This window comes from Cricetulus griseus, chromosome 2, assembly GCF_003668045.3.
Source record: "Cricetulus griseus strain 17A/GY chromosome 2, alternate assembly CriGri-PICRH-1.0, whole genome shotgun sequence".
Taxonomy (NCBI): domain Eukaryota; kingdom Metazoa; phylum Chordata; class Mammalia; order Rodentia; family Cricetidae; genus Cricetulus; species Cricetulus griseus.
The window spans coordinates 262,634,725-262,649,695 of NC_048595.1; the positions used below are offsets into that span (position 1 = coordinate 262,634,725).

The window sequence follows — 14,971 nt, forward strand, 5'->3', positions numbered from 1 at the left end:
AACCTAGAATGTGGAACTGAAGAGATGGCTTGGAGATTAAGAGCATTTGTTACTCTTGCAGAGGACCTGGGTCAGGTCCCCAGCACCCACACGGAGGCTCACAAACATCAGTAACTCCAGTCCCAGGGGATCTAACATCCTCTTCTGACCTCTCAGGTACCGGGTATACAAGTGGTGAATAACATATACACAAGAAAAAACACTCATACACATAAAATAAGTGAGTCTAACAAATAGACAAATTTTAAACTAAAAAATATTAACATAAGTGAGTTTATTTCCATCCAAAATGTTAAAAAAGCTATCCCACACCTCTAGAAGACCATCCAGTTTAAATATGTTTTCTTTTTAACTGAATTTGGCAGGGAGGGGAGGCAGGGTTCTACTATAAGGTCCAAGTTATCCTCAGTTAAATTCTTCTGCCTCCCAATTTCCAGGATTATATCCTGCACTACTTCTTTAACAGGCAAAGCTAAAGAAAAAGCCTGGCCCCTTTAAGAAACAAAACAAAACTAATCAAAATGTGTGTCTTTGTGAGGGAGTAGAAACCCTGCTAGAGTTGTTAATAGTTAATCTCAGAATTGGTCACAAAGCAAAACTTCACGCTACCCTTTGACTTCAAACCTGGATCATCAGAGATCTGGATGGAATAAGCTTAGTGTTTCTCTTTACAAACTTGTTCTCTCTATCTCCGGTTTTGCCTTTTTAAAAGGGAAATTTAACAGTAAGTGAAAAGGAAGATTGGCAAGAGCACTACACACCAGCTAGCCAAGTAAAGTGGTTACAAAGGTGGGACTCGGTTAACTGCAAAAGTCTACGTTGATAAAATTAAGCCTTTTATACCAAAACACAGAACAAGAACATTATGGGCAGAATAGAGCCAAGGATCTGATAAGTCACAAAATGTCATTTGGGTCTGTTAAATCAGATCAGCTCTACTTTGAGAGTCACACACAGAGGTGCTGAGAGGGAAAGCCATCTGTCTGCACTTGCTCGCATGTTTGAGAACTAACATCTTTAGGTTGGCCAGGAGGAGTTTTCAGGTTCAGGGTACCTACTGCTTCCTCAGCAGCTGGCTGGGACAGAAGCTGACCTTTGGCCTACCGGACTCTAGGAGGCATCACTGCTGATTCTGTTTGTTTTCTTAAACAACCACACTTTCCATTTCATTAAGATGGGTTTCCATGGAATTGATAATGACACAGCACCATTAAGACAGGAAAAACAATTGGAGAAAAAAAAGAAGCTTTCTGGAATACAGATTACTTAATAGCCACCAATGGGTAAAAAAAAAGTTGTTTTAAGTTTAATTTTGAAAACATTTTCTACCTAAAAATTCTTCTAAAAGCGTTTGCTATTTTCCCCTTGCTAATCTTAAAAAAAAAAAAAATCCCTGTGGGTTAAAAAAGAATATATATCTTTGACAGCATCACTTAGATAAGATCAAGATTTCGTAAAATTTCTGGTTGAATTACTTACCTAAACCAGTTTGTATTTCTAAGTTAAGTAGCCTCTATTTTGAGGTGTAGCTCATTGGGGTCTGCTTGCTTAGCATCTCCAGCACCACAGATAAATGATAAATACTTTTTCTCTGATGTTAGAGGCTCAGGGTTTTTATTTTTAACCTTGTGTAGGGCCTAGGAGTGTAACTCATTTGTAATCTCAGCTCTTGGGAGGCAGAGAGACCGGAATTGGGAGCTGGAGGGCATCTCCTGCTACACAGTCCCAGACCAAGTCCCAGCATCACAGGACTGCTGTGAGGACAAAAGGGATCTGTGGCTTAGACAGTGTCTCTGGAAGAGGAGGGTGGGACCAGGCACTGTGTGATTTCAAGTCCTGAGCAATTCTAACCCCAGGGTCAGAGAAGGCCCTGGATCTGAAGAGTGGCAAAAGGAGACACTGAGAAACACAGACTTCAGACATCAACAGCAAGCTGACAATTTTCCTGAGAAAAACTCGTAAGGACAAAGCCAGGATTTGTGAAAAGCCCTGAAAACAGCAACCACGGAAAGACAGCCATGTGCTCACACAAACAGAAATAATCAGAGAGTCTGGAGCCCTAGATTTACACTGAAGACATTACAGTGAATACAAATTCAATCATTAATGCACAGTAACATTCTGTTATTTGGGGCCTGTGAGGCTCTTTAAAGATTCAGTTTCACTATGTGGCTTTGAACCCATGACCCCCATCTTAGCCTCCTGAATACTGAAATCACAGGTGTGTGCCAACACATCTGGCTATATGGGAACTTTTTTTTTCATGTCAGGGTTTCTCTGTATAACAGAGAAACGAGTTAAAAAGTGAGTTCTGGTCTACCAAGTGAGTCCCTGACGTCCTGGAACTCACTTTGTAGACAAGGCTGGCCTCAAATTTACAGGGATCTGCCTACCTCTCCCTCCCAAGTCTGGAGATAAAGGCATGTGCCACCACCACCCAGCAATGACAACATTTTAAACTGTACACAGTTGTTGTATGCTTGGGCCAAGAGAAGCATAGACATCTTAGCCTACTTGCTGGTCTGTGGTCACCTTGATTCTTCTGGAAGCAACTGGGAAAAGGTGCAAGGCCCAGGATCACTTGAGCAAGAATACACACACACACACACACACACACACACACACACACACACACACACACATATGGTTTTGCAAGACAGGGTTTCTCTGTGTAGCTTTGGAGCCTATCCTGGCACTCACTCTGGAGACCAGGCTGGCCTCTAACTCACAGAGATTTGCCTGCCTCTGCCTACCGAGTGCTGGGATTAAAGGTGTGCGCCACCAACGCCCGGCATATATATCTTTTTTAAAAAGAAATGCATTCATTATTGTTGTGGGTATTGGATGTGGGTGGGTGCACATGCTGCAGCACACATGTGGAGGTCATAGTACTATGAAGTAGTATTTCTCTCTGCCCACCTTTACCTATGATCTGGGGATCAAATTCAGGTCATTAGGTTTGTGTGGCAAGCACATTTACTCTCTGAGCCACCTCACTGGCCCCATTTGTAAATCTTTAAAATGCTCTAAATTGACAACTAATCTAGACCTCCCTAACTTCTTTTTCTATAAGATAGAGGTAAACATTTTTAACACCGTGAGAGAGGGTGTGGATTATATATCAAAGAGTAAAGAAAAACTTGTGGAAAAAATCTAGAGTATTATTAAAATGTAAAGTAATCCTAAATAGAGGTATTCATAGGCCTTGTATTTCAGCAGTTCAAAAAGGTTGTATATAAGTTCAACCTGAAATCTATATTTTAATAAGTACCAGGCATATGTTAGGCAGGGGTCTGTCTGCAGCAACATACAGGAGAGCCTGACCTGCTGAGGTGGACATCCCTTCTCCCTTAGCTGAGTCTTCCTCCCACTTCCCCACAAAAGTCCCCAGTATACTTGTGCAGACAAATCCAGTCTTCACCAGCCTTTCCCACACTTACATTAAATGCACTAGACAATTCAAGGGCATAACAAAATTACCCTACTGCAGTGTTTCAGTTTAAGACCAGATAGTTTAAAACACTTGCAGATTCCCTTTTCCCCTATAATTTTAAATCTTGTAGAGATTGGAACCTACTTCCTAGGGATAATTTCATACCAGAGCAATCTATGCATTATTTCTAATAATTAATGTAGAAATAACTGCAAATATTTGGGTTTTTTTGGCCAACCATAATTTGGAATATATAACAAACTTCTCCTGCCTTTCCAATAGTAGCCAGTCTGTTTTAATTTTTGCATTTACTTATTTTTGTTTATTTAAGACAGGGTCTGATGTAGCCCAACCTGGCCTTGAATTCCTGACCCCTGCTTCTACTTCCCAAATGCTGGCATAACAGTCATGCTCAGCCACACCTGATAACAGGTCTGCTTTCATTTGTAAGCAATGTTTTCTAGAATCCTCGTTTATAAATCATGCCTTCCCTTCCTACCAATTTCCTTTTCCAAAATACTCCTTTTTGTTGTTTGTTTGTTTGTTTGTTTGTTTTTCAAGACAGAGTTTCTCTGTGTAACAGCCCTGGCTGTCTTAGATTCTCTTTGTAGACCAGGCTGGCCTCGAAGTTACAGAGATCTGCCTGCCTCTGCCTCCCGAGTGCTGGGATTAAAGGTGTGTGCCAACACACTCGGCCAAAATATCCTTTTTAAAAATCCCTAGCCTAACTTGTTGTGATGAATGTTTTGTGAATATGTAACTTCACCATTAATAAATCACAGAAGCCAAAGGAATAAGACTCTTACTCTTTCAAGTAGGAGAGTGCTGGCGAATGCTGCCTGTGTCATTAAACTAAAAGGAACGGGCAAAGTGACACTAACCTGAAAAGCCAAACTGCAGCAGATGTTGAGATCTGAAGGGAAATAAATGCAAGGTTAGAAAAGCTAGAAAAGCAAAGAAGGCACAGACACCACTGAAAAATGCAGGGGCAACGCAAGAAGCCATTCATGTAATAACCAACAAGAAATGAGCAAAACTAGAGTCTTTTTAGAAGAGTTCACATATATGTAGAAAAACATAATGCTTGGATCCTGGAGCTAATGTAGGTAAGACTTTGAAATTTCAGTATTCAAATTATTATATTTTTAATATAACACCCCAGAAAAAAATTAGTTGGATAAAAGTTTTTGGCCATTGGCTGGCTTTAAAGACAGACTTCAGAAATTCTATGTCCTAGGCTTCCCAAGTCTGCCAGCTACTAACATCACACACAGATGTGCTTGCTGTGACCTCAAGACATGTCTCTGAGCAACACTAGAGCTACATCCATTAGAGACACTGCATCCGCTCATGCTCCATATCCCCACACCTGGAATGCTCAAAGCACACGACAGACACTCGGTATTTGTTCAGTGCATGAGTGCTTGAATCTGTTGAACCAAATTGTAATTAAAAACAAGTCACAGGAGAGCAGGATAAATGACACTGACAGAACAGAAAACCTATTCTAAGTCTATTTTAAAGCCATTTTGGTGTAGAATAGAACCCTGCAACCTGTGAGTAGAAGGAAACTTCTCTGTGCCTCAAGGTCCTCATCACTATGAGAGAAGCAGTGGTTGCACACCCCTCCCCTCCCCAGGAGGGTTACTCCCTGAGTGGGGTCAGGAAATGCAACCACAGTCAGGCATAGTGGCATACAACTTTAATCCCAGTAGTTGGGGGGAGGCATGGGGATCTTTGTGAGCTGGAGGCTAGCCTCAGCTACACAGTGAGTTGCAGGACAGCCAGGAATTCATAGAGAAACTATCTCACAAAACGAGAGAGAGAGAGAAAGAGAGAGAGAGAGAGAGAGAGAGAGAGAGAGAGAGAGAGAGAGAGAGAGGAGAAAGGAAAGGAGAACCTACAATCGTTCCTGGTATGCAGTAACAATTCATTTAAAGGATTCTGTTAGGCTAGCAAGATGGCTCAGTGGTTTAAAAAAAAAAAAAAAAGTGCTTGCCTGATGACCAGAGTTTGGTCCCCAGAACCCACACTGGAAAGAGAAAACCAACTCCCAAAAGTTGTCCTCTGGCCTGCACATGCATGGTGCGAGCATACAACACAGACTCCTAATGTTGAATGAAGAACAAAGCAAGCAACTAAAATAGAAGGGTCCTACTGTGGGCCTTGTTTCTCTAGAAAGATCTATCACACAACAACTGAGTTCTGAATATATCCAGGAGAGAAGGACAAGGCAACTGCTACTAATAACACTGAAGAACTGGACACTTTGACTGTGCTAGCCAGGGCAGGATGAACACACAACTCCATTCCTGATAACCCATTTCTACACTATGCACATTTAAACTTTAGGCTATAAAAAGGTTCAATTTTTCCCCATAGATTAAAAAAAAAAAAAGACACATTTGGTTCCATTACTTCTATGACACTTTTGTCAAGTAGTTTAGCTTTCTGTGCCTTTGTTCCTACTACACAGCAGCAGTATACAATTATAAGGCCAGTACAATTCCTGTCACTCCTATATCACTTTTATGTTTTTCTGACAAGTATTTAAATATTTCATTTAAGTGCCACACTTCAGAATATCTAGCTTAATTCTTGGCTATACATGCACCAGCATGGCAACCCTCACCTAACCAACCCAGTTCCCCTCTGGCCACATGGAAGCCCTGACGCTGTGCACATATTTCAACAGGGTGGAAACAAATGTTAATAAAAACACTGGCTTAAAAAAGAAATGTGGAAAAACAGTATCAATCAATGTTACATTTGTTTAAAGAGATCGTGGGCTTAAAGCAAATCCTTGCATGGCTCTGAGAACAGACATGCAGAATTAACTAAATTGTGCTCTGAAGCCTAGATGCTGCAGCTGTTCTTGCCATGCTATGCCAAGAATCCAGTCATCTGACATGGCTGCAGAGAGCTGGGTTGCACGGCTGTCCATGTTTCAAATTTACACCTCCAAATTGAGCTCTTTTCCAGGATGTTATGAGGGGATGTAAAGTTCCTGTAATAATTGAGCTGCCAAGGAGGAGAGGATAGAAAATAGGAAAATAGGTACAATAGGAAAAGAAAGGAGAGGGATACAATGGAAAAAAGACGACTGGGGGCTAACAACTTTTAAACCTTCTTTGTGTGTCAAAGATTCACTTCGGCTCAAATCCAGAGGGAGGCTCCTTTCCCTTCTGCTCTGTACTCCTCAGAGTTAGTGACTGCTGATTGCAAGAGCTTCTCAAAAGTCTGTCCTGTAGCTTGGGAGATAAGGTTAAACTGGTGTAAACATGGTCTCAGTTTAAGCAATCTTAGCCTCCTGTATATCAGGCAAAAGCCAGTCACCAAGCAGAGCCTTGCAAAGGACAGATGCTTCAAATTAAGATTTCTCTTCCTATTCATCCCATATCATAACAATCTGCTTTCAGCTTATATAAAAAATATGAAAGGGCCCTTTCCTTATAAGCACAATTTAGGTTCATAAAACTTGAATAAACTTTGATACTAATGGAAGGGTTTGAGGGATGAATACATATCTATATTACAGTTGAAATCTATTATTATCCAGAAGCATGCTACATTTTACCAAATGAAGCTGGATATAGTTAAATATGGATAAAGAAAATAAGACACTGGTGAAATCACTGATTAGCAGGGGAAGAGCACCTTTTTCCCAGCTAACTCTACACTAATTCCGTATGGCCCTTGGCTGTAGGCAGCAGCCTTGAATAAATGTATGTGACTCCAAACCAAGGCCACTTACTTTTTTACATTTCTTACAATACTTACTTGTTAATCAAATGTAGGCTATGTATCTTACTATAAATTTGTACATGCCCACTTTTGTTTTGTTATGGTCAACATTTTTTATAGAAAACAAAACTGAACAGAACGTATTATAGTTCATATCCTGCTTATGATGGCTATGAAAAGTAACTTTATATAGACCTAATTTTCTTATATTCAAATGAACTGCCCATCAGAAGAGAAAATCTAGGGGTTAGGAATAAGGTCACATAGGTCCTCTTATTCCTGTCACTTAAGAACAAGAGCTGGTCTTCAGAGTCCTCTCTCTAGTTGCAGACCATGCCCCAAGCACTAGGACCATTGCCACTGTTCTGATATGAGAGATCAGGAATCTGCAAGGCAAATAACACAGTGTCATACTAGTGTGGCTGGAAAGGGCAGTTCCAGGCTGCTTCACTGAGGGAACATGGTTTTACCATGTGTTTGACACCCAGTTCAAATCTCAGTCTAAGCATAACTCAGTGAACGTCCCCAGAGAAGTGCAGCTTCACAGCCCCACCCACTTCCTCAGCTCTGTGCTACTTATGTGTTCATTGTGCTGGCTGTACAGTTTATGAAAATGTTCTGTACAATCCATTCTTTGTGACCTGAATCTCGGTCTAGGGAAGCCATGAAAAGATGAAAGATTGTTTGTTTCTCCTGCTTACATGGCTCTACACCACATGACCTGGCTGTAGCTGAGTGGACAGAATTGCTGGGCTACTCGAGTCTCCTGGTCATGCAATACGCATGACACACTCTGGTAACATCTGGCACTATCTGAATCAAACAGGCATCTTTGGAAGAACCTCATGCCCTCATTCAAGGCTTGTTTGCCTTGAAAGTTGATTCTAGTTTGAAAGTACAACTTGTTTATTCCCAATTACGAGTGGACTTAGGAATCTACTTAATTGCCCCGTAAGCAGGCAAATGATCTACCATTAATCTTACAGCACATAAATAGGATATCTCTACCAGGTCAAAGTTTCTGTTGGAGCTATCTTCCACAAACCAATCCATTTATATATTAACATATATTAACACACATTTTTCTTTTAAAAAAAACAAAAACATGAATGCTGGCTGTCCATGATGTATGCCTGTAACCCTGGTATTTGGAAGGATTTGGAAGATTAAGAATTTGAAACCAAGTCAGGCGTGGTGGCAGACAAGTTTAATCCCAACACTGGGGAGGCAGAGACAGGTGGATCTCTGTGAATTGGAGGCCAGCCTGGTCTACATACTGAGTTCCAGGATAGCAAGGTCTCTGTAGAGATACCCTGCCTCAAACAAGCAAACAAACCATCTGAAACCAGCCTGGGCTACACAATAAGATCTTGTCTCAAAACATTTTGTAAAAATAGCTAATGAATGATATATCACAGATTCTCCACATACAAGTCAATCATCTTGATAAAGAATTTTTTGAGTTCAAAGCCTAAAAACAACTCAACCCAATGACCAGCATTTTAGAGTGAAGGAAAACTGGTACTGAATCACTGAGTTTCAAACTACAGAGAATGAGAAATGATAACAGCAATTGATGATGACAACTAAATTGTCTTCATACTTAGAATGGACCAGTAAGAAAAGTTACATGTGAAGAATCAGCCAAGTGATTGACACAGCCCAAGTGATGCTGATCTGTGACCATCTACAGTTCCACACCCAAGATCTATTCTTGCAGACACCATCTCAGGCTCTGTGAGAGTTTCAGCTGGTCTGAAGACACTGCTCCTTTAGAGACAGAAATGTCTTATGTTATCTAGCAGTTTCAGCATAGACATATAAAGTGAGGATCTGCCCTCTCATGAACTGACAACACTGGTGGTGATTTCATTATTGTGAGGATCTCTGAGTCTCTGCTCATTCTCTAAGTACTAGAAAATATCAAGATGACATGAATGTAGAGAGTTTAAGGAGAAAAATGGTACAACTTTAAGTACTATGCGTATCATCTTAGACTTGTGCATATCTCATCATTCAACCAACATTTGAGCATCTACTGAGTGCTAGACACTGTGCTGTTTGATTTGAGATCTATCATCAAACAAAACAGAAATATCCTAAGCTTCATAGGATTTACATTCAGCAAAATATATAGATGTACAGCTATAAAAATCAAATAGGTTAGAAACTATTAAGTGCTATTTAAAAAAAAAAACGGAAAAGGGTGGGTGTGAGGAGTTTGAGGATGCTGGGTAGGGGAGAAATCTTCACCTGCAGCCAGGTTAAAATAGCACTAAGGGTGCTTTACTGCCCTATACATACATGTAAGTAGGAAGTGGTAGACTAGGAACTCAGTGACCCTGGCCAGCCAGTCAGGAGAGACTTCCAGTGGCAGGCAAAGCCAGGTCATGGAGAACCTTGGAAGCCACGGTAAGGTCATTAGATTTTTTTATTCCTTTAAAGATTACCTATGACATACATTTTTAATCAAAAAAGAAAACTAAGTGAGAAAGTTATAGGCATATTAAAGCTATTCCTTGGAGGTAAATTCTAAAAGGAATTTTGATCAAAAATCCCTCATTTAAACTGCTGCATCAGAATTAACTTCTTATAAATTCTCTCTAAAGTTAACTATGAAAGTAGGAAATTCAATGTATTAGCAAGAGCCCTTGACTATAGTACACGGTGGATGAAAGTGTTAATCCTGCAACTACTGCCCTCATGGGCATTGAAAGCATTTGTTAATTATCCTGTAATAAACATCCAAGAGCCATTCTCATAGCTGCTATTAGCATTCTGCTATGAAAAGCACAGCTTTGCTGATGTCAACACATAAATATTATCCAGTACAAATATAAAACAAAAAATAGGATTAGTGGCAGTTTATTGCCATATACAAACTTAATTAACTTAGCAGCCATGACAGAGGAATTAAAACACTTTTAGGACCTATGTAGCAGACCATACAGTTTAAACACAACAAAAGTGTAAGAACAATCTGTGTGTGCATTATATAGCAACTCAACAAGTGGGTGAAAACCCTGATGAAACAAGCAGAATTATGGGGCCATCAAGATGGCTCAATAGTGAAGGTGCCTGCAGCCAAGGATGACAGCATGAGTTCAATCTTAGGAACCCACAGGACAGAGGAACTTATTCCTCCAAGTCATTCATTGACCTCTACACAAAGGTGGCCTGGGGAGTGCTGATACTGATGAAAGTGGAGTGGTCAGATTAGGTATCTGCTGAGTCTATCACGGGTGTGATGGGCAAGAAGGAGGAGCTAAGAAAACAATGGAGATTTGAGGCCTGACTCTCTGGAAGGACAGTCAAGGGCAGAGCAAGTTTGGGGATGTGAGATCAGGTCTCCGTGGCTATTCACATTATGTCTGAAACAGCCAGCAGTCATGCAAATGCCAGTATTTAAGTAAGCGTTTGCACATAGAGCTCTGGTGAAAATTCAGTAAAGGATCTAGGCTAGAGATGCCGAAATAATGTGTATTGTCTGAACTCAGGAAACTGGATGAAACTCCCAGTGGACACACATCAAAAGGATCAAAGAACAAGGCTTGGGACATGCTCATGATAGGGGTAGGGCAGGGAGGAGCCCAGCAAAGAAACTTTGAAATAGCAAAATTCCCACGTTGCCATTTGGGGAATGTGAGTTTCACACACCTGTAACTGTGGAGGCAAGGAAGGAAGATAGACAAGGTCAGCCTGAGCTCCAGACTGTCTCAAAACAGGGAGAAGAGGGGATTACACAGTAAATGTATCCTTGAGTAAGAGACAAATGTATGTTGGCAAAGCTGATTAACAGACTCATATTCCAACAAGAACTAATAGTTTTACAGACAACTGGAAGAATGAAAAGAGACTGTCAGGTCAGGTTTTATCTACTATGAATGCCACAAAGAACAAGGCTTGGGACATAATCCCTAGTCCTTCCATAGACCAGCTCACCTCCAGCCCAGCTGCTTCCTCAACTGTGCTGGCAAGAGAACAATATGGAGAATTCAGAAATCAAATTATTCTTAAATCCAGGCATGTTCCCTACCTCTCATCACCATTCCTTGGCTCAATTACTTTCTGAGCTGCACACAGGAGCCCACAAAGGACTTGTGGTATACTTATTAGCTGACCCTCTAGGCCCAGTAATTTTATGAGCCACTGTTACTTTCACCAAAACTTTTAACTAAAGAAAAATTGCAGATGTCCCTACATAGACTATAAGGTTAAGAAAAAACACAAGTCCACACCTGTAGTTAGTACATGCACAAAAGAAGAACCAAAGCAAATGTCGTTTTTGTTTGTCATTGAACCATATCTATTTTCCACCACAACAGTAAGGAAGAAGAAAAAGAGAAGGTGGAGGAAACAGAGAGAGCACCTTTGAGTACATTTTGCTAAGGACAAGTCTCTTGATGATGCTTATTTTCATTTCAGTATAAATAGGCTGAATTTTGACATGTAAGAAAACAATAAGGGGCTGGAGAGATGGCTCAGCGGTTAAGAGCACTGACTGCTCTTCCAGTGGACCCAGGTTCAATTCCCAGCACCCACATGGCAGCTCACAGCTGTCTGTAACTCCATTTCCAGGGGATCTGATACCTTCACACCAATGCACATAAAATAAAGTTAAATAATTAAAAAATCTTGAAAAAACAAAGAAAAGAAAACAATATAAACTGCTTGGGTACTTGAAATCCTAATTTCCCATAAAACTTTAAGGGTCTTCTAGCATTTAAAACTGGCCTATCATTTCTCAAATTCTTCTCTGAAGAGAATTCCTGTTTTTCCAGAAGTAGCCCACAAATAGATATAATGTTTCTTTGTGTCAGTCACTGACATCTTGTTAACCACTTAATTGTTGCATCCTCTGTTGAGAATTATTACAAGGTCATTCATTATACTAGCTTTTTCCCTGAATAAGATCAGCAAGGACCTCTAGAAGTGACCTATCAGATCTTTTTTATTCCATGTATTTTGGTGAAAGGGGTTCACAGATGCCGCACTGAAGGTCAAGAGGACAGCTTCAGGAGTCACTTCTCTCCTTCCACACGTGGGTTCCAGACATCCAGCTCAGTTGTCAGGTGTGGCAGCAAGTACCTTTCTCCACTAAGCCATCTCACCCATATCAAATATCTTACCTTGGTAAAATTTGCTCCAAGATTTTAGTCATCCTCTTAGAAATTGCTTTCATTCGGAATTTTTAAATGCTGGAGTGTACCATAAGAGTCTTTGTTTAATAGTCTGATGGGGAAACTGTTCTTGTTTGAAAGACCTTTAATTCCCAGAGTCTGGGGTCACAATCAGGACAATGTCTGAGGTGGAAGTCACCCTGACCTGTCTTGCTCTTCTAGATCTCCCTGTGTGATCTGATGACATTTATTACAAACAGAGCCAAAGATGCATACTCACCAAGTGGACATAAGGCACAAAGTATCCAAAAAGTGCAAGTGGTATTCCAGCAGCCCACACTGCATAAGCTGTCACCTTGAAGATGGCAAAATTGAAAAACTTTTTTGGAGGACTAAACGTTCTCCTGGAAAAGAAGGAGAATCTGCTGCTCTCGCTCTCTTTCTCTTTGACGCTGGAAACAAGAGGGCGGTAAGTAAAGCCAGCCAGAAAGAGAACGAACATGAAGATGCAGAGGACTCTCAGTGTGTTAAAGAGGCCCACTCTTTCTGTCAGATTCCCTAGAAGCAAAGGTAGCAAAATTGTGAAGACACTGCTGCCGGCCGTGACGATGCCGTTAACTAGTCCAAGGCGCTTCTTGAAGTAGTGTCCCAAAATAACCAATGAAGGCTGGTATGCAAAGGAGCAGCCGCAGGCAAATATGATTCCATAGGTTAGGTACAGAGGCTCGATGGAGCTGCATAGAGATGAAAGAGACAGAAAGCAGCTTTAATCTTTTTTATGGTGCTTAATAAAAGAAAACCTTATATAAGGGGATGGAGAGACAGCTCAACAGTTAAGAGCATCAGCCGCTCTTGCAGAGGCCCTGGACTTGGTTCCCAGCATCCATATGGCAGCTCACAACCACTATAACTCCAATCCCAGGGGATCTGATGGCCTCTTCTGACCTCTGTGGACACTAGGCATGCACATGCTGCACATACATATATGTATTTAAACATACATAAACATGAAATAAAATTAAATAACTCTTAAAAGGAACTCCCTTAGTAAAAATAAATCTTGTCAACCTGTTTTCTGAAAATAAAAATGGGGAAAGGTATAATAAATCAAGAATATAGCAGTAAAATATTTTAATTTAGTTTGATTGTATAAAAATATAACCACTAAGGTTATCAGTGATTCTGCTCCCCTTTGCCTGCCGAGGACTTCTGGTGAACCATACACATACAGCATTGGGTAAGAACTATGTTCTCCACAGCTCAGAAATAAAGACTGCTGCCAGGAAGGGACAATAAAATCTTGTTCAATAGGACTTCAAATTACAATTTAACTGTGCACACATGTTATTTTTATGGCATTTTCCCAGGTGCTTACTAAGCAATATGGTCAAAGAAAAGACTATGTCTGGTACTGTCTCCTCAGTGTTGTGTCAAGGACATTTGAATTCAAGAGCAGTTGTGCTCCTCCCACCCCCACTGTCCTACAGCTGTCAACCAACCTTCGCCCTGTATTGCGCTATTCCCAGCATTGTGCAAGGTAAGAAGAAATCATATTCCGATTGCATTAAGACTGAATTAAGTGTGCTCAGCAGTGATTCCAGTCTGCAAGTTTTTAAAGTAACTTATTGCTTAATGTTTCAGAAGAATGCAAGAATTTTTAATTTAATCAAATAATTGTACATCTCTTAGGAAGGTGAAGGATTATGTGCTTGGAAACAAGTAAGGTAAGGACTAACAGAAAATAAGTTAAAAGTTCTCTTCTTGTTCTTTCTTTTTTTTCAAAGTCCAATTTAAAAGGCTATTTATCAGTAGATAAAGCTGGTTAATAATTAAATTTTGGACAATAGTGCTCACTTACCAATATAGTGAGGGAATCACAAGGAACTCAACTCTGATCAGATGAAGACACGTTGGCAATCCTCTGAGATGCCCTTCCTTCCCATGTTACTTCTAGGCCTTCCCAGGTCAGCCTCACTTCATTCTGATCACAAGTTACTACATCACCACTCTTCTTTTTGTTTGTTTGTTTGTTTGTTTTTGTTTTGCTTTATCAAGACAAGGTTTTTCTGTGTATCCCTGGCTGTCTTGAAACTTGCTCTGTACCCAGATTGGCCTTGGACTCAGAGATCCTCCTGCCTCTGCCTTCTGGGTGCTAGGATTAAAGCACATGCCACCACATCCTGCTCAAATCTCCACTCTTGATTCAACAGACACACTAAACAGAAACTTGGTGGGAAAGTATTGAAAAGTATTTGTGTCTTCAAATTACTCACAGTAGGCATAAAGAAATACTTCCATCCCTAGCCCCAGTAAGAATTATGAAGAACAAACAATGCTTTGTTTCAAAAAATATTTTAATTATTATCACTTTATATTATGTGTATGGGTACTTTTCCTGCATGTACATCTGTGCACCATGGGTGTGCCTGTTGCTCACAGAGGCCAGAAGAGTGCATTGGATCCCTGGAACTGAAATTACAGACAGTTGTGAGCCACCATGTGGGTGCTGGAAATTGAACCCAGGTCCTCTGCAAGAGCAGCCAGTGCTCTTAATCGCTGAGCCATCTCTACAGTCGGTGCTTCATTCTTTTTGGTTGGAGGGGGAAGTTGTCTGTTTTGTTTTTTAGGTTTCTCACTACATGGCAGAGATTAACCTTGAGTTCACAATGCTTCA

At 40.6% G+C, this 14,971-nt stretch overlaps 1 protein-coding gene across 1 annotated transcript in view; it reads right to left on the reverse strand.

The window, feature by feature from the left end:
- The window catches only part of Slc16a10 (solute carrier family 16 member 10), a 93,790-nt gene that overhangs the window by 19,379 nt on the left and 59,440 nt on the right, over positions 1 to 14,971 (reverse strand). The window contains exon 3 of the mRNA XM_027402174.2: positions 12,578 to 13,031. Coding sequence (XP_027257975.1) covers positions 12,578 to 13,031 — 454 coding nt within the window. The remainder of the gene's footprint in view (positions 1 to 12,577; positions 13,032 to 14,971) is intronic.